At 52.5% G+C, this 19,723-nt stretch overlaps 2 protein-coding genes across 6 annotated transcripts; both read right to left on the bottom strand.

Moving 5' to 3' along the window:
- Window positions 1–9,823: 9,823 nt before the first annotated feature.
- RPP25L (ribonuclease P/MRP subunit p25 like) lies at window positions 9,824–11,525 on the bottom strand. Of its 3 annotated transcripts, none has more exons than XM_060153531.1 (2): window positions 11,454–11,525; window positions 9,824–10,641 (listed from the first exon to the last, which is right to left on the bottom strand). In XM_060153531.1, exon 2 carries the CDS (start codon window positions 10,606–10,608, stop codon window positions 10,117–10,119), a length of 492 nt encoding a protein of 163 aa, XP_060009514.1. In that variant the 5' UTR covers window positions 10,609–10,641; window positions 11,454–11,525; the 3' UTR covers window positions 9,824–10,116. The 3 variants fall into 3 exon arrangements, with proteins under 3 accessions (XP_060009514.1, XP_060009516.1, XP_060009515.1); XM_060153533.1 differs by lacking the exon at window positions 11,454–11,525 and adding an exon at window positions 11,416–11,438; XM_060153532.1 differs by lacking the exon at window positions 11,454–11,525 and adding an exon at window positions 11,026–11,386.
- Window positions 11,526–13,015: 1,490 nt separating this feature from the next.
- Window positions 13,016–19,406, bottom strand: DCTN3 (dynactin subunit 3). 3 transcript variants are annotated; one of them, XM_060153536.1, is made up of 7 exons: window positions 19,249–19,406; window positions 17,937–18,021; window positions 17,169–17,255; window positions 15,231–15,314; window positions 14,209–14,267; window positions 13,534–13,593; window positions 13,016–13,342 (listed from the first exon to the last, which is right to left on the bottom strand). In XM_060153536.1, the coding sequence occupies exons 1-7, from the start codon at window positions 19,342–19,344 to the stop codon at window positions 13,253–13,255; spliced, it is 561 nt and encodes a 186-aa protein (XP_060009519.1). In that variant the 5' UTR covers window positions 19,345–19,406; the 3' UTR covers window positions 13,016–13,252. The 3 variants fall into 3 exon arrangements, with proteins under 3 accessions (XP_060009519.1, XP_060009520.1, XP_060009518.1); XM_060153537.1 differs by lacking the exon at window positions 13,534–13,593 and having other exon boundaries at window positions 13,016–13,372; XM_060153535.1 differs by lacking the exon at window positions 13,016–13,342 and having other exon boundaries at window positions 13,379–13,593.
- Between the last annotated feature and the right edge of the window lie 317 nt (window positions 19,407–19,723).

The following is a 19,723-nucleotide window of genomic DNA, read 5'->3' on the forward strand; positions in this document are numbered from 1 at the left end:
AAAGCTCCCCTGCCTCCACACTTCCATACTGGAGTCCCTGGTTTCTGGTCTTCTCAGAAGGGTCCTGAGCCTTCTTGAGCTCGGAAGCCCACAGAAGTCAGGGAGTCCTGGAGACCCTGGGGGTAATTGAAACCAGGGCTAAGACATTAGAAACCATAACGCTGACTCCCCAGCTCCCCCGGGATAGCTCCTGATTTCTTTCTTGCCAGATCCTCCCTGCCGCTGACAGCTCAGCCCTCTAGGTCCCCACGGGCTGGGCCGATGATCCTCTTCCCCATACCAACCAGAAAGGGCATCCAACCAGAAGGCAACCAAGGCCAGCCCTTGGGGACCTCCCCTGTGTGCTCAGGCAACCTCAGTGTATACTAGGCTGACCCCCCATATCAAAGCATCCCCAAATTCTAATCTTGATCTCTTATTGCAAAAGCTATCGTAGGGGGCTGAAGTAAGACAATGGGAAGGATTTCTCAATAGTGAAAGAAAAGAGAGAGGTAGAGATGTGGGGCAGAAGTGCCTCTCAACTAGCATGCTCCACAAGGACTTGAGAAAGAAAGAAGGAGTCTTCAAGCCTGGGCCCCACCAGAACCAGGTGTTGGCTGGGCTGGATGTGAAGCAGGAGCAAGGCAGGCTGCACCCCAGGGTGGCAGGGAGGAGGAAGGTCCCATAAGTTCTGTGGCCCGGAGTTCCCCTTCCATCTCTCTCCCTGCTCTGATGTCTCTCTCTGCCGCAGTCCTTATCTCCGACAACAAGGACAGGAGGCCGCCCGCATGTTTGCTGGCCCGATGGGAAGGCCCTCGGCCTGCACAGCTGCCTGATGATTCCAGGATTCCCAAATTCCCTGGGAGTGCTGCTGTGGGAATCTGTCTCCACCTGTCACTAGGTCTGCCTCTCTCCTTGGCTCTTCAGAGGGACTGAAGGGATCAAATACTTACTCCACCACTTAATGGCTTTGGGGCCTCAGGCAAGTGACTTAATGTCTCTGTGCCTCAATTACCCCAGGAGTGAAATGGGATCATAATCATGCCTAGTGCCTAAGACTGTTGTGAAGATTCAGTGAAATGAGATAATCCAGCCAAGTGATAAGCCCCCTTCGGCTCTGGCTTCACCCCATCCCTTCTGTGTCTCCTCTGTCAGTCTTTCTCTCCATCTAGCTAGCTACCTCATTCTCTGTCTCTCAGTCTTTGTCTCTCCACCTTTCTCCTGACCCCTTGTCCTCTCCCCGTGTCCAGCTCTGCCTGCAGCCCCCCAGACAACCCTGTTTGACCCTGCTCCAAGCCGGGTTGGCACAACTGGCCCAGGTCGAGTGGGGTGGGGTGTCCGGGGAGGTTTTTAATTCACACATGGCATTCCTGGCAGCGGGATCACACCCGGGCCTGAATGTGGGTGAATCACAGTTAGTGGGAAGAGTGATTGTGTCTGTGTCCTTTCTGGAGGGGCAGGATTGCTGGGGGCTCAGCCTGGCAGCCTCTTGGAGGAGGGGGGACTTGCCCTGACTGCTCTGGCCACCCCTGTACTTGGGCCTAAGCCAGATCCGCCATATATATAGAGCCTGCTTGGAGGTAAGGCAAGCTGCCCAGAGCCCAGGACCAAAAGGAGAAGCCCTCCACCTCTACATAGGGTGGTCTACCTGCCCTCAAAACACTCTGTCCCTCCCTCACCCCAAGTCCTGCTCTGAGCTTCCCATACCCCATTCCAAACCCTGTATGGAGGCATGTCTCTGTCTCTCTTAACCTTGATCCATGACTCTTGCACCCCCAAACTGAGGCCACCAGGGATAGGAAACTGGGGGTTGAAGAGTCTAGGCTCCTCACTTGGACCAAAGAGCCCCTTCTTGGGAAGGCAGGGATACAAAAAGTCCAGATATCACTTCTATATCACTGTTTATCTGTGAAGGCAGAAGGCACCTGTGAAATAGGTATTCTATAAACATAAACCAAATGAAGGAGAGGCAAACAAAAGACCCCAAACAGGGAACTGGATGGCTGAGGCTGCAGCAGGCAGGAGCATGGATAGGCTGTGGCAAGGCTGCTGTTTGACTCTGTGGCTCAGCAAGGAGTCTTCTCTGGGGGCCAGGATTGGTCTCAACTAGCCCCAGACGCCCCCATACCTGGGGCCCCACCAGGCCCCTCAAGTCAGCCCTTGGGCAGAGGGCCAGATGGGTGAACCACTAAGACTTGTCTCTCAATTCCCTATTCCCAGCAGCACATCATTGCCTCAAAGTGCCCACCAGCTTCAAGGAGAGAGAGCTGTGGCTACAGATCCAGAGAGGGAGAAACACAAGTAAGGGTCACACAGCAGGCAGAGGCTGGGAGCCCTGGTGTCCTGGCAGTCAGCCTGGGTCTGTCACGGGGATCCTGTGGCAACACTGTGACAGGGCCAGACCAAAACCAGGATTTTATGTGGGGAGAGCGCCTAGGAATCCTTGAACATGTGGGCAGCTGGGCCAGGGGTGGAGCATCCCATCAGGCAAGGGCAGATGTGCAGCTTCCTGTCCTTCCCATCAGATGGAGACAAGCATTGGGATAAGAGGTTCAGAGACACAGAGCAAAAGAGAAGAGAGAGAGAACCTGGGAGAGAGACCAAGAAATAGACACAGAGTCAGACACAAAAATAGAGCTGCAGAGAAATACAGATGTGAGTCAGAGACACAGAGAGAGAGAGATGCAGAAGGAGGGAGAGTCAGAGACACAGAGAGAGGGAGACGCAGAAGGAGGGAGAGCTATGAAATTAAAGACACAGAGACAAAGATAGGGAGAGACATGGAGTCAGAGAGAAACAGTGTCTGAGTCATAGAGCAACTGTGACATGGAGTCAACAATATACAGACACAGACACTCAGAGACTAGGAGACAGAAAGGAAAAACAGTTAGGAGGGAGAAGTAGAGATGGAGAAGACAGAGAGAAATATCGAGAGAGGCAGAGAGATGGAGAGAGAGCAAGGCAAAGGGAGACAGACTGAGACAGAGAATGAGATCAAAACAGCAGGAATGGGGAAAGCAGGCGACAGAGGAGTCTCCAGGTCTCCAGTCTCTCCAGCCTGGTCTCCCTAGGGTTTGGACCCCCCCACTTGCTATTCTTTGGTTTCCATAGCAACGGGGAGGGCAGCACCAAATTTGCACATACATTTACATCCTTTCTATCTGCATAATTCAACAGGTCCGTGCATATTCATGAGACTGAATGAAGGTGACTCTCAATCCCTGCTCAAAACCTGGCTGTGGCGCCCCCTTCTGGCAGTATGCGGTCATGGCTCCAGGCCCAACCTCGCAGGCCCTGACCCGTCCCTGCCAGACCCTGCTAACAACATCCCCCCTGCTCCCCAAACACCCCCCTGTACTTTCCTACCTCCAGACCTTTCCTCAGGTGATGCCCCTCTGCTTTCTAGGGATGCCCTTCCCTCGGCATCAGTCCTGCCGACAGTACACATGCATGCACTTGCATACACACTCACATGTGCGCACATGAACTCCGGTGGAGGGGGCATGGCAGCGAGTGACCAGTGCTCACCCTGGCTCCCTGGTGGAGGAGGCCCCTCAGTCACACTCCCATCTGGAGTCAAAGAAGAAGGTGCATGAAGGGATAACACTCAGAGGGACTGGCGTGTATGCTGAGCTGACGGCTACAGATCTACCAACTGAGAGGGACCTAGGACATTGCGGCCTCCACGTGGAAACTGACAGAGACCTGGTTCCAGCCAGAATAACCAGAGGAGCTAGGATAGAGCCCAAAGGAGTCTCAGGAACAGAAGGGCTGAGGTGGCTCAAATGGCAGGGGAGAGGCTGCCTAGGGCCAAGAACCCTTTCAAAGTGCCAAGCCTTGAAAGCTTTTGTGGGCTGGGAGGGGCTTCTCCAGGGCCGTCTCCAGCCATAATTTTGGCTTCACCATCTCCCCCTGGATCCCTGCAGCAGCCTCCTCACTGCTCTCCCTGCCCTGTGTCCCCAATCCACTTTCCACACTGTAGCAGCCAGAGCTCCCTCTGAAACATCAATCTGATATCCCACATCACTCCCTCCTTATCGCCTTCAGAGACCTCCATCACTCTCAAGAAAAAGTGCAAGCTCCTTGGCCAGGCACTCAGGCCTTTCCAGTCCAGTACCCCACCCTCCTCTGAGCCTCATTCCTCATACTCCCCGCTTTGAACTTCATGCTCCAGTGATCATCTCTAAGCTCTTCTCACCTCTGTGCCTTAGCTCATGCCTGCCCTTCACCCCGAATGTCCTTTCCACTTTTCTTCCAGCTTTTTTTTTTTTGTCCGTGCCGGCATGCAGGATCTCAGTTCCCCCAACAGGGTATGGAACCGGTGCCCCCTGCGTTGGAAGCACGGAGTCTTAACCAATGTACCGCCAGGGAAGTCAAAGCTCTTATTCAAGATTCAACACAGGCATTACCTCCTTCTCTTTGAAGCTTTGCCTGTCCCTAAGGACTGGACGAGGGATTCTGAACTCCTGAAATCTAATGAGCTTCCCTAATTTCTATACTTACCGCACCAATAATGAAATCACCTATAAACATGGCTTATAGCCCTCATGGGGCTGGAGCTTCCGAGCCCAGTGACTATATTTGTCACATTATGGGTGATAATTAAATATTTGTTGAATAACTGAGAGGTCACTAAGTCTATTAAAGGCCAAATATCAAGCCACTATTACCCTGTGTCCCGACTCTGCACAGACCCTACAAAGGGAAGGGATGGGCCATTTCTTCACAAATGCTGTCATCTTGTGGACGGACTCAGAAGTGCAGCCAGACATCACCTGGGAGTGGTGATGCCTTATAGCATCAGGCCTGATCCCAGAGTTCCAGGCAAATAAGAGGGGAGTGAGGAGGTAGGCCCTGAAGACGGAGTGCCACTGGCATCCTCTGAACAATCTTGATGAGTTCTAAGCAGACCGAAGGCAGAAAAATCTCATGGCAAGTGGGAAGAGTGAGGAGTTAGTGTGGCCAGAGCCCAGAGTCCAAGGGGACCAAGCTGCAGATGGACTGTGGCATGTAAGTGACCAATAAAGGGGATCCTTTAAGGCCATCCAATGAATGAACTTGGATCTTGTCTTCTAATCTGGGCATGGAGAGACTAAGGGAACAAAAGAATGACAGGTGTGGGTATGGCCCAGAGGCTTAGCCACACACTTGGAGACTCAATATTCATTCACTTATTAAATACTTATGGGGCACCTACTATGTGCCAAGCAATGTTCAACATCCATAGGTTATATCACTGAACAAGATTCCTGCCCATCTGGAATTTACATTCTCATCAGGAGGAGACAGACAGTAAACAAAAACATTAAAGAAGTAAATTATATTTGAAAGAAAGAAAGAGAAAGAAAGAAGGAAAGAAAGGAAGAAAGGAAGAAAGGAAGAAAGAAAGAAAGAAAGAAAGAAAGAAAGAAAGAAAGAAAGAAAGAAAGAAAGAAAGAAAGAAAGAAAGAAAGAAAGAAAGAAAGAAAGAAAAAGAAAAGAAAAGAAAGCAAGCAGGGTAAGGGATATCAGAAGTACTTGACTGCAGTTTTAAATGGAGTGGTCAAAGTTGGCCTCATTGAGGTGACATTTGAGCAAAGACTTAAAGGAGGGAGGGAGACAGCCATGCAGGTATCTGGCAGAAGGGCATTCTAAACAAAGGGAACAGCCACTGGCTTGGTTTGGACAGTTCAGAGGGGAGTGAAGCAGGGAGACCAACAAGGAGACTGTTTTAAGACAATGATGGGCACAAATCAGCAGAGGCTGTGGGAATGGAGAGACCTAGGAAGCAAAATTGTCAGGACTTGGTGCCTATTTGCATATGGGAGGTATATAACTCCTTGTCATATTGTTCTGAAGGCCCCACTTCAAGGGGACTCGCTGTACGTGCCACCTCCAAGGCAGGTAGTGAGAATGCTCAGCATATTCTATCCTGGCTGCTCCCTGCCTCCTCCACATACTGTCCTCCCCAGCCTCTTAATTCCTCAACCTCATCTTCAGTGACTTTCCCTCCAGGCCACCCAACTATCTACTCTCATGCCCGCTAGCAAGTCCTGTCAGCTCGTAAAACTCTCAAATTCACTGACTCCATTTCATTCTTCAGCTACTGTTGTGTTGAATTGCGTGCCTCCATAAAAGTATATTGAAGTCCTAAGCCCTAGTACCTCAGAATGTAACCCTATCTGAAAATAGGATCTTTATAGAGGTAAGCAAGTTAAAACGAGGTCATTGGGATGGGCCCTAATCCAATATGACCAGCATCCTTATAAAAAGGAGAAATTTGGACACAGAAACAGACACAAAGGGAAGACAGTGTGAAGATGGATGACTGGAGTAATGCAACCAAAAGCCAAAAAGGCCAAAGGCTGCTGGCAAACCAGAAGCTAGGAAGAGTCAAGTAAAGATTCCCCTGCAGGTTTCAGAGGGAAATGGCTCTGACACCTTGATTTTGGACTTCTAGTCTCCAAAACTGACAGTACAGTTCTGTTGTTCTAAGCCACCCAGTTGGTGGTACTTTGTTATGGGAGCCCTAGAAACTGGTACAGCTATGATACCCTATCCCAGTTCTCTCATCTACTCCACCTCACCCCACCCCACCCCACCCATTTTCATGGGGTCTAGGCCACTGACCCCTACCCCTTTCTATCTTCACTTCTTTCCTGACCCAGTTTGGATTCCTTGGGCCTTCACCACATACACTTTCTTGCTAGTCTCCTCACTATTCTTCCATCATTTCTGCCCATCTTAACCTAGTAGAAGAATGCAACAGTGCTTCCTCTGAGTCTTCACTTGTCCCATGGGTGCTGCTGCAGCGCACACACCCTGACTGATATTACAAGTTCATGATCATCAGCCTCAACTGGGCTTTTAGCCCTGACTGGTCATCCTCCTGTACCTCCCTAGGTATCTTTCCCAATTGCAAAAACTATCTCACCAGCCTCCTTGCTCTACTCTCAGCAGCAGAGCTGGACTCCTGCTTCAAGAGATTAAAAGCCTTCTGAACTCTGAATTCTCTTATGTCCCACCTTTACCTCTTCACCCATCTGCAGGCATAGCCATCCTCAACTCCTTCCCTCCTGTTCCAGGGAGTCTGCTCTCCTCTTCCCTTTGTGACAGCCATACCTCCATGCTCCAAGGCCCACTCCCTTTCATCTCCCCCAGGAGCCTCACTCTGAGTTAGCCACAATCTCCTGCACCTTTAATCCCTTTCCCTATTGGCTTCCCCCATCAGCCTACAAACAAGTCTCTGCTAATTCATTAAACAAATAAATAAAACTCTCTCTGTATCCCAGTCACCTCTCCCCTCCCATCACAATAGTTTCTTGAAAAAGCTATCTCCACTTCCTTACTTTTTGTGCCCTTACCTTTTCTAAGAGATTATGGAGGAAGAAGCCATACTACAGTGAATTATGGAGAAAGTGGGAAGTAAAGAAATTGAATCAGCAATTATACGTAACTCTTATGCTCCCTCCCTCCTAAGCCTGGTCAGGCTTTCTGACTCTAAAGGCCTCACCTCTCTCTGGCTCCCTCCCTGCAATTCCTCCTGTAGGCCCCAACTAGGCCCTGTAGAGGTCAAACAGAGAAAAGGCCCCAGAACCTAGCCATCTCTCCCTCAGCCTGTGTCCTATCTCCTGATTCTCTGAACTGCAGATCCTGTTCTTCCCAAGGGATTCTGACCCCAGCTCAGTTTCCCTCCACACTACCCCTGCCATCACCCTGGAGACCCCAGGTGGTGCCTTAATGATGAGCTGCCCAATTGGGAGCCCATCCTAGGACTCCCAGAGCTTGTGATGCCACCTTACTGAATCATTCCCTCAACACAGGTCACTATGCTTATTCCATTGATCATTCCACCAGGCCACAGCAGGCTAGGTCAGGATGGGATGCTGAGCCACAGATCAATAGTCTGCAAGAAGCCTGGTCCCAGAGCTCTGGAGACCAATGATACTCAGAGAGGTGTTGACGGTAGAAGACATTCAAGTGGAGATGCTCAGCAAAAAGGCACTACGCAGAAGCTGGGTGGGAAGAAAAACCCTGAATTAGCCACAAAGAGAACGGGGAGAAGTCACACAGTTGCTGGCAGCAAGACACCGAAGTCATGACCACAGCCTCAAGGAGTGTGTTAGATGCTTCGTGGCCCTCTGCAGTTGAGAGGCCCAGCTGGGCAGCTGCTGAGAGGGTTTCCTGTCTCTCCAAATATCCCCTGAATCTCCATCACCCACCCCTCCACTCTGGGCAACTGACCTCAGAAAGCAAAAGATGCAGTGTTCAAAGTTTTGACCACAGCCTGCTGGCCCTGTGGTCCCCTCATCCCTGCTCTAAGCCCCTATTGGCCCTATCCCCTCAGCCTATCACTTCAACACTCAAACTGCTGTGCCCACCCTGCCACATGGGCCCAGAAGAGCCCGAACTTTGTGCTTTCATGGTGACTGGACACCCAGGCTACTGGACACAACAGAGAAGACCTTAAAATCCAGTGGGAGACGCAATTCACTCAACTCTTCACTGAGTCTACTACTGCCCACAATCCTGTTCTGGTTCCTGTACCCCACTGGCTACCACTGCAATCTTCACCGCTCTCCTCAGGCCCCTGACCTGACCATGGTGAACCTGAGAGTCTATGGCCAAGATGAGACAGAAAAGGAACAGCAAGGGGTAAAAAGGAAAGGATGAGACCGGAAGGGAAAATGTGGGACTGAGGTTATGTTTTTAAGGAAAAGGCATATTTGTAAGCTGAGTCATTAATAATGAGAGCAATTAACATTTACAGTCATCCCTCGGTATCCTCAGGGAATTGGTTCCAGGAGCCCCCATGGATTTTTTTTTTACCAAAATGTTTAAGTTTCTTATATGAAATGATGTAGTACAGTCAGCCCTCTGTATCCACGAGTTCTGCATCCACAGATAAGCAGGGCTGAGTGTATACAGGCCCAGGTGGTATCTAAGAATCATATGTATATTCCCACATTTAATCCTCCTAACAAGCCTACGAGGTAAGCACTATATCTTGTTTCAAGGATGAGAACACTAAGGCACAGAGGAGTAACTTGCCCAAGGTCACATAGCAGTAACTTGCTAGTGAGTGGCAGAACCAGGATTAAAATCCAGGCAGCCTGGTGCCCAAGACCATGATTTTAACCGCTATACTATAATACAGGCATACTTCAGAGATATTTTGGGTTCACTTCCAGACCACCTCAATAAAATGAAGATCCCAATAAAGCGAGTCACATGAATTTTTTGGTTTTCCAGTGCTTACAAAAGTTATGTTTACACTACACTGTAGTCTGTTAAGAGTGTGATAGCATTCTGTCTAAAAAAACAATGTACATACCTCAATTTAGAAATATTTTATTGCTAGAAAATGCAAACCATCATCTGAGCCTTCAGTGCGTTACAGTAGTAACATCAACGATCACTGATCATAGGTCACTATAACAAATATAATAATAATGAAAAAGTTTGAAATACTATGAGAATTACTGAAATGTGACAGAGATACGAAATGAGCAAACGCTGCTGGAAAAATGGCACTGACAGACTTGTTCAATGCAGGCTTGCCACAAACATTCACTTTGTAAAAAATGCATTATCTGCAATGTGCAATAAAATGAGGTATATGCTGCAGATGGAGAAAAATGACCTGGCAGAGTCCTTAAACCAGCCCAAAACAGGAAGCAGCCAGCCACCCAGGGGTCTAGACACAGTCAGGTTACTGCTTGAGGCTTCTTATTGACTCTAGATCCTCCCAGCACCAACCTGAGCCTACCCTTCCTGTCTCTAGCCTGTGAGCTCCTGGGGGTCAAGAGCAGGGACTCCCACTCCCTTAATCCCACCTCCACACAGCAGGCCAAGCAGAGGCTCATCAGACGAATGGGCAGAACCTTTATTTCCTAACCCACTCCTTGGACCTCTGTCAGAAGGTAGATCAGAGGCACTGTAGGTAGAAGGCAATCCAGAACCCGGCAGAGACACCACACCTGTCACTCTTCATAGCAGTCCCTTTCCACAAGCCAGAGGGAAGTGGAAGCAGGACAGGGAGGCCCACTTCTGTAGACTCAAGTCTTGTTGGGGGTGTTGAGCAGTTACAGAGGCTTCTCAAAGAAGGCCCAGCCATCCTAGACATTCAGGCCTGGAGAACAGCTTGCCAGCAGGTCTTCAAAACCGGGTGTCTCGAGCCCTTCTTCGGGGTCGGGGGCCAGAGCTGGAGGTAGGTGTGGGGCCCAAGCCAGGGGGTGCCCCCGGGGGCTGGTAGCCACACTCATTGGGGTCCAGTGGATCTCGGCTGAGCAGTACCCATACCGCAGGCACATGGCGGCGTACTGTGAGGGGATCTAGGCCTGCGTCGGGTGAGGTTGGCACCCAGCTGTCCTCGGTCTGCAGGAAGCGCAGCTTGGTAAGCTGGTGCAGGCCTGGTACCCGCCGTTTGACAATCTCAGCACAGCTGACAGCCTTGCCTGCAGCCCGGCCACAACCTGAGAACACCACATGCCGAGCACTGCCGCCCTCCAACCGCCCCAGCGCCAGGCCCAGCAGGTTGCGGATTTTGCTGCCATCTCGGACCCGCATCTCCAGGGTATCAGGCGGTAGCTGGGGCATCGGGGAAGGTGCTGGGAGTTCCACAGAGCCAGCCTTCCGGTAGTGCTCCATCCGGCTGCTGTCGTGTCTGAATCTTGCTGCCCACTGCAGGGAAGTGTCAGAGGAATGCTAGGCAGGGTGCCCTGGGCCACCCCCCACCCCCCACCCCCCAGCCCGGCTCTCTAGGACGTGGGCCCACTCCTCATCCCAGATTTCCCAGAAACAGGACCATATGCCCTCATCCCCAGGACAGGGGGCCACGCCTGCCTCACCCTGGGAGGGGGCTGTACCCCATTCCTCTGGACAGGGCCATAACCCTCCCCCGACCCCGGAGTCCCTGCGACAGGACCAAATTCCCCAAACGCTGGCCAAGCCCCCTCATCCCAAGCTCCCTAGCACTGGGAATGAACTTCCCTCATCTGGGCTCCTGGGGACAGGGCCCGGGCCCTCACCCGAGACTCCCTGAGAACAAGGCTGAGTGCTCCTCACCCTGGGCTCTCCAAGCGGTGACAGGGACAAGGCCCCTCACTTCGTGCCCCCAGAGGAGAGGACCAAGCCCCTACGCCACAAGCTCGCCGACACAGAGCCACGAGCCCTCATCCAAAAGCTCCTCAAAAACAGAAGTGACCCCCTCCCCCACTCCGGGACCCTTAGGACAGGGCCGAGCACCCCTCACCCGGAGATTCCCAGGGTCGATCCCCCCAACCCAGGTCACTCAGACACCCAGGAACAGGGGCTTGACGCCGAGGGCTGCTCGAGCTAATCCTGGCGTCGAGTTCGCCGGCGGCCGGGCTCGGCGGTCCCCACCGCCACGGGCCGCCCTCAGTGCCCGGCAGGCCGCAGCGGCCCAGCAGCCGACCTCCCCTCTCCTCCCCGTACCTCCAGGAGCCCCCACCCCACTGAGCTCTTGCTCTCACCACCGCATCCGAACACTCCTCAAGCTCGATCCGAAGCCAAGATGGCGTCTCCCGGGAGCGCGCCGAGGCCGCGAGGCCGCGCTCGCCGGACGGGGCGGGGCCTGAGGGGCGGGGACCCCGGCGCCTCCGCCCGCAAACCGAGAGGTGGGGGACCGCCGGAGAGTGAGCTGGGCCAGGACGCGGAGACTCGGAGCCCTCGGGCTGTCTCAGCTGTTTAGCCCCGGGCAAGGAGCACTCCTATTGGGGCGGAGAGAGCCCTGCGGAGGAGAGGAGCGGCCGTCGGAGGAGTCCCGCGTCCGAAGGACGCGGAGGATTTGGCCCTTAGAAGATGACAGGGAGGGCGTTACCCGTTGAGCACACCGAAGCAGCAAAGGCGGAGCAGCGGCTTTCACTTTGGACAAGAGCAAGAGGTGCCGTTTGAAGTGGCCGCTGCTGCGGGCGCGAGAGCCTTGGCCAGCGAGTTCTGAGCATGGACCTCACCCCGTGGGCACTGGCGAACCACGGGGCTTTTTCATCAGGCGCAAGTCAAACCAGTTCGTGTGCACAGCGCACTGTGGCTGCAGCACAGGCGGGGGCGGGCCGCAACCGCTGGTGACTCCAGCCCGCAAAATCCCGGGGGCATGTCCACGGAGATTCGTACGTTGCTCCGCGTATAATAAGCGCTCAAATATTTGTTATAAATCATTTGTTGAAAGAATGAACCAGAGAAACAGCAGTGGGAATGGGGAAAAGTAGATTAAGTTGGAAGATACCAGGAGGTAGATTTGACGAAGAAGGAGGGAAGAGTCTAGGATGACTCCCAGTTTCAGACGTGCTGAATTTGAGATGCCAGTGAGACCCTGCTGGTGGGCTGGTGGGCTGGTGGGCTGGTGGGCTGGTGGGCAGGCCAGATGGAAAGGGGCCTGGAGCCACAGCAGTCCCTGAGACCACAAGGGGGCAGCAAACACTTGGTGGAGTGAGGGACCATCAGTTTCTCTGCTCTTTAACATGCTCTCCTTTCCAACCATACCACCGCCCCCCACGGCCCACCCGCCAAAAGCCCCCTGCATCCAAACCTCTTTTAGTCTCCCCTTCTCGGCTAATAGCACCAAGTAGGCTCCCAAGAGAGAAACTTAAAGGCTCCCCTCTGCATTGCACATGCTGCTCCCTTGGCTCTCAAAACCCTGCATGTCACCCTCCAGGGCTGCTTCCCACATTCCTTTTTCTTCTGTGCCCCCAAAGAACCCTGGTGCCACCTGTCCCTCCCCTTTTCCTTGACTGTCTCCTCAGCTAGCCTGTACAGGGTAGGAATCAGGTGGACCCTACCTGTGTCCTCCCCACCTGGTATGGCATCTGACATTTAGAGTGTACTTGGTAAATGCGGGATAAATGGATACATAAAGGAATGTTCCACTCACATCAAGCAAATGAGAGCATTCATCCTGAGAGCTTTACCTCTCCCGGAAAGCCAGACTAAGATGAGTATAGCTCTCAGTCCAACTAGGAGGAAGGCCAACAACTCTGGCCTATCAACCTCATCCCCACCACCATACCCATACAACATCGGGAAGCTAACACACACCTCCAGTGATCTGTACAGTTTATTGTCTTTGGAACAGGACACTGATGAGGGGAGGGGGTGCAAATAGCAAATCTCAAGTAGCCAGACCTCTGACCCCAGAGCCCCACCTGAGTGCAGACTGGTAGGCTGTGAATCCAATAAATACAGAGCTGCCTCTGCTCTGTCCTGTTACAAGGGCAGGTTGGCATAGGGCCTGGAGCCTGGCTGCCCTGGCCCACCCTAGGATGGGAAGCAGCCATCACTCCTCTGCTGGCTTCACTTGCTTGGCAGCCTCTAACTGGCAAAGTAGCTCATCCCACTGCACGAACTGCTTGGAGAGAAGCATTGTCTGGTCGCAGGTCAAGGTGAGAACGGGCATCTGAGAGAGGGAGTGGAGAGGTTTGCATCTGCCTAAAGTGTCGGGGAGCAGGGGGATAGGCAGGCTGGTTGGGATGGGATGAGAAACAGAGCGAGAAATGGAATAAAAGGACAGGGCTCCGGACAGCACTCCTCAGGGGCCTGGCTGAGCAGAAAGGATACAGTCTTGTTGTATTCCTCTAGGAGAGCCTTGGACTCCTCAGTGATCTCCACACACTGGTCCTGTGGAGCCAAGGTGTGGCAGAGAAAGGAGTTGGACAAAGCCCCCGCTTCCCACTGCCCACCTCATCAGGGACCCTAGCTCCCCACAGAGCCTAGAAAAGGTAATGTTTAACCCCAGTGCCAAAAGGAGCAAATTTCTAAAGAGGCACTTTCAGGCTCCAGTGTGGGTAGCCTAACTGCAGTCCTAAGGCTGATAGAAGGTGGGGGGGGGGCGGTGAACCACACATATAAGCAAATACTCCTGCTAGAATATGCCTCCTTCTCCCTGTCCCCTATTTCTGAACCCTCCTTGACCTTTACACTAGGACCTGGGAATAGTGAAAAAACAGCTCTTCTACCATAGTTAAGGACACATCATCCCCAGGAATTCATGGGTACCTCCCAACATCAATCTGATACCTCCGGGTAGCCCTACTCTGGGAGGCAGGAGACCTGGATGTGACCGTAGGCAAATCCCTTCCCTTCTGGAAGGCAGATGGAAGACAAAGGATAAACCCTAAATTCCCCCTGAAGCTGACATCAGGGAGGCCTGAGGCTGCTTCCCCAGGAGGCAGGGGTGGGGACTAGGAGCCTCACCACCTCTACTTTCCCCTCCAGGCCTCTCCCCTCCCATACCTGCTGCTGGATGTGGATCTGGGCCAAGCGCTGCAGGTGGGCGGCATGCTCAGGAACGGCTGTAAAACACAACGCACACTGCCTAGTGATGCTTGTGCCTTCCCCCGGGACTGCTCAATAGTCTATTAGGTCTTCGGTAGGATTAGAGTATTGAGTGGAGAAGCTAAACAAACGCCAGCTTCATCGACCACTGCTTCTGGACGTGGTGGTGGGACTCCCTGCCCACCTCAGTCTTACTCTAGGACCCAAAGGGGAGGGGAAGATGCAGGCCCCTAGAAGAAGACAAAACCCTGGGGTTCCCAGAGTTGCCCCATACACCCACCCCAGGGCTGTGAGCAGGGCCAAGTAAAGGAAGCTTTGATTATCATGGGATCTGTTCCTTTGCTCTCAGCCCAGCGGGACCAGGTCTGCCGGGCCTAGGGAACAGGGAGCCTGCAGGTGGACTGAGGATGAGTGCCAGGTCCCTAAGCTGGCCACCTGGAATCCAACACCCAGAGCCTCAGCCACCATGCTGGGCCCACAGCTTAAGGGTGTCAGATGCTCAGCAGAAAGCTGATCAGGGGTAGGGAGGGGGAGCTGGGAAAAATACCTCTAGAGACAGACAAGATGGCTATCTGGATTCAATTAAAGTCACTGTCTGCTTGTCAAAACCCAGGCCTAGGAACTGCACTAGGCAGTGTGGCAGGAAGAATTCACACACATTGACACACCTGGCAGGAACTCTTACAGTAAAATCTGGGCTCTGCAGCACCCTGAAGGACAGATGCTGAGGGGTGGGGTAGAAGACAGAAGGAATCCCAGAGTTGGAGGTCGCTGGCCTTACATGAGTGTCCTTGGTGCCAAACTGCCTGACATTCTGAAGCTGAGCTCTCTGCCCTGGAAATTTTAATCCCAGTGCAGGTGTCTGGTACCCCCAGGGTGAGATAAAGACAAGGAGCAGAGCTAGCCTGAGCCCAGGGAAGTCCTGCCCATCCACCCACCTCCCCAAGTAGAGTAGTGGAGCTGCAGCCCCAGAGAGGTACCTTTGATATGAGTGCTGTCCAGCATGGGCACCAAAGCCTCCACCTGCTCCAGAAGCGCAACCTGGGAGAGGATAAACTGCTCCTCTGAGGCATAAACAGACAAGGCAGTGGCAGTGAGGCGAGCCTGGGCACAGCCACTCCCATGCAAGGGGCCGATGAGATGGCTGAGCCTGGAGCTTGGGGCAGCTAGTCTGCCCACTGCCCCCTTCGCTATGTGCACATTCCCCCAATCTGCCTCCACCTCTCTTGGATGCCTCTGGTCTGACCTATCGAGCCCAAGGAGCCTCTAAGTTCCTCCAAATCCTACCTTTCTCCAAGTTTTAACTCTGAGGCCCCTTCCTCTAGCTTCCTATCAACAAACTCAGAGCCCCTCCTAGGCCACAGGAAACAAAGTACTTCAGACTTGGGTACCCACATGCAAGGGCTCCTGGGAAGGTCTGAAAGAGGAGACGTGGAAAACTACCAGGCAGGTTCTGCTCAGTGGATCTGAGAGGCACAGACAATTACAAGTTCCTGGAGAGCTGGGACACTAACAGGACAGTCCAGTGAGGAAAGCAGGACTGGAATGACCCTGTGCACAGGGGGTTTCAGTGGCTGCAGAGTGGGAAGGGCATTCAAGAAGGGAGGACTGTTATGTCAAACATTTGGAGGCAAGAATGCTTGTCAATTAGTCGAGGAAAAAGAATTCATTTGGATGAACTGGAGCAAGGAGAGCACAGGAAACAGCTAGATGGGAGGGTAGATCTGGAAGTCTATAGAAGGCTTGGAATGGCATGCTAAGGAATTAGGAATTTATCCTAATAGGGAGAGAGACACACACACACTGAGGTTCCAAACTAAACAAAGTGGCGTGTTGGAAATGTGTTTTGGAAAGATGATACTGAACCACATGCAAGAAGGGGAAGACTAGGGTCAAGAAGAGGACTTAGGAGACTGCAACTATTCATGTACAAGGGGATGAACACTGAGGCAGTGGCGACAGGGAGGCATGGAGAGGCTGGATTTAAGAATCAGTGCAGGAGGGACCTCCCTGGTAGCGCAGTGGCTAAGGATCCGCTTGCCAACTCAGGGGACACGGGTTCGAGCCCTGGTCTGGGAGACCATGCCACAGAGCAACTAAGCCCATGCGCCACAACTACTGAGCCTGCGTGCCACAACTATTGAAGCCCGTGCGCCTAGAGCCAATGCTCCGCAACAAGAGAAGCCACCGCAACTAGAGAAAGTGCACGCGCAGCAATGAAAACCCAACGCAGCCAAAAATAAATTAATTAATTAATTAAAGAAAATAATAATCGGAGCAGGAGAAGACCTCCTGAACTTGGTGTCTAAGCCACAGCAGTGGCTCAGGTATGTTCTGGTTCGCCATTGTATACCTCACACCTAGGATAGTCTGGATCACAGTAGATGATCACTTTTGAATGCATGAACAAACACAGGTGCTTGGCAAACCATACCTTGCGGAGTGGCTAACTAACTGATAAGCAGACATTGCTAAGACAATAGTTCCTGCCTAGAATTCTGAAATCCTAGCGCTTTCTCACATGAAAGAAAGATGTTGAAACTCATGCCTATAACCTCACCTCTCCCAAATGCAATGCTCTCTACCCCTACCCTTTCTTAGAAGCTCCTATGTCTACTGAGCAGAAGTAAGGAAGGTTCCGAAGGAAAATCCTAGAGGCAGGCCATAGATAGAACACCGGAGTAGCTTCCACTGTGGCAGGCACCATGGTCTGCAGCTGGCTCTGAAGTATACTGTACCCAGTGCCTACTAGAGGACCACAGGACCACCTCCAGCCTCAGTCCAGAACCAGGCCAGATTCCAGAAAGCAGCTTCCAGGGCTGTATCCAGGAGAGGGCTGGCAGGGAAGCTATCTCTGTGCCCGACTTCCCCCACAATCCACATCCCCAGATGCATATGCACATACTGTCCAGCACTACCTGCTAAGATGAACTGCAGCTTAGAGGCATCAGGTATGGCAATGCGGTCAATGTACTCAGGATCCAGGTATTTGATCAGGTCTTCAACTAGAAAAGTAGCAAGATGGAAAATGGAATAAGGTTGGGGAGTGGGGATCTGTCTTGTGAAGGATATTAGGGGAGGTGTCAGCCTTGGGGAGACCCTTGAGTGAGGAGCTGACACCCTCAGCGTCCACCAGGCCTCCACCAGGTCCCCTATCCCCACTTCCCTGTCTCTACCCTCTGATCACCTGCTGGCCAGCCTCCAACTTTAAAACCCTGGGGCCCTCAGCATTCCCACTGATCTATCCTCAAGGCTGGAAGGCACCTTGCCCCTCAGCGCCACCAAGACATGCCAGAGCTTTATCTGATTTCTAGTTCCTGAACAGGTTGCTAGCTCTGACATAATCAAAAAGGGCTGGTTGAGCCAAGACTGGGGCTCTCAGTGCCTGATTTCTTTCCTGCCTCTGAACCTTGCCTGTGGAAATTCCATACCCCTCGTCCCTCCTTCCCCCAGGGGACCTTTCAGGCAGAGCTCTTATCCCATAACTTAGGACATTGCCATGGGCTTGGGGTTTCACCACAAAATAGAAAGCACACCCCAATTCACCATTTCATCAGGGCAATGTCTTCACCTGCTATCCCCAAAGGGCAACTCCAGTGACCTACTAGGCTGAAGAGCCTGGGCAGGGAACCAGGAAGCACAGGCTTGGGAAGGAGAACAGGCAGACACCTCATGGAAGCACTTACTCTTTTTGTACAGAATCTTCACCCTCTCCCTCTTGCTGGCGATGTTCCCCAAAGCCACCTGCACCTTGACCAGGCCATCGGCCACCTATTGGGGGAGTGGAAGTTAATTCCATGATTTACCACTTGGCTCAAGTCTTGGAAGACATAAGGAACCCTCATTCCCTCAGACTCCCAAACCTCCTTGTCCCAGCTATCGTCCCCTTCTCTAGTATTAAAAAGAGATTCAACCCTACCTTCCGGGAATCCTCAGTGTGAAGGGGGAGATAATCATGTACTCCTTGGGGAGTTTCAAGTGTGACTGGGGAGGTGATGAACTACTTTAGAGTTTATGGGGCACTAGCATATACTATCTATTCCCTGATTCCTCCTCTTGGCTGAACCTACCTAGGCTTTAAGGGTAGAGGATGAGGAATTCCAATATTAAAGGGTTGACTAGAGGGAGAGGCTATGGAAGTGTATGATATCACACAGGTTTTAGGTTAGAGGGTAAGGAATGACAATATTCAAGGGTCAAATATAGGGGGAGGCAAAGAAGACTGCGTAGAAGCAGCCAGAGACGTAGGAGGAAAATCAGGAGGATTTGCGTCATAGATGTGAAAGGGAGAGAATGTTCTGAGAAGTCAGTTCTCACATGGGACACAATCTGTTAGTGACAACTAATTCCACAAGAAGTGTACAAACAGACATCATTACCTCTGAGGCACTCAACTCCAGGGTGTGCCTGACACTCCACCTTCAGTGAAAAGTCTTTCCATAGTTAAAAAGGGGATGGAAGGGAAACTGAGCTGCACAGTTGTCAAAATTCAGTCACTGCTGGGAAGGAGTGCCAGTCCATATCTGAACACTCAGTACCCAATCCCTTCCCCTCCTAATCCCCGCCCTCCCAGACCACACCTCTAATCCCCTGAAGCCTTCTTTATCCACCTCCGGTCTGCCTCTTTTGGGGTCCTATGGACCTCTCTTTACACAATTCACTTAGCAATTACGCAGGGCTCCACAACGGCCCTTCCGGGCTTCAGCTCTTACTGAAACTCTGATTAGTCAGTTTCTCGAGTGTGTCAGGTCTCCCCAACTACCCCGCGAGGGCAAAGGCGGAGTCTCCACAGTGAGCCCACCTCAGACTCACAGTGCCCTCCGTGGGAATGGACTCCGAGGGCCCGATATGCTCCGGGAGGTCTCGAACCTTTGTTATTTCAAAGGTCGGGCTGCGGGCAACGGGACTCTGGAGCGGTAGCATCCATCTCGAGGACCAGGCCAGTAGACGGCTGTTGCTTTGCCCCAGAGAGGGACCATTGGACCCCAGATAGCTCACCTTCCGCGAGCCGCGAGACCCGCCCGGCCCGTACACCCAGCGCTCCAGCTCCTCCACACGGGCCTGTAGCCGCTGCACATCTGTCACAGCCGCCATAGCTCCCGCCGCTCCGCCTCAGCCAGGAACAGCCAGAGGGCGGGACGTCCGTCCAAATAGAGAAGGCGGGCCAATCCGAGTGGATGGGCTCCCCTGCATACAGGAAGTGATGCCACGATTCAGCCCTTCGATGCCGGAAGCGGCAGGCAGGGCCGACGAAAGTTGTCAAAAGCTGTCTTGTAACCTAGGCGACGGCTACCCGTCAGGCTCTACCTTAACTTCCTGCCCCTGCTCGTCAAAACAAACTTTGCCTTTATTCCAGGGTACCAAATTCCAGGGTACCAAAGAGGTTTCCCTACCCCATTCTCCGAGGTTGCACATATAAATATACCCATTATTCTAAGATTGGTCCATTCCCATAGAATAGTAGGAAGCCCCG

Source organism: Lagenorhynchus albirostris, chromosome 7 (genome assembly GCF_949774975.1).
Source record: "Lagenorhynchus albirostris chromosome 7, mLagAlb1.1, whole genome shotgun sequence".
Taxonomy (NCBI): domain Eukaryota; kingdom Metazoa; phylum Chordata; class Mammalia; order Artiodactyla; family Delphinidae; genus Lagenorhynchus; species Lagenorhynchus albirostris.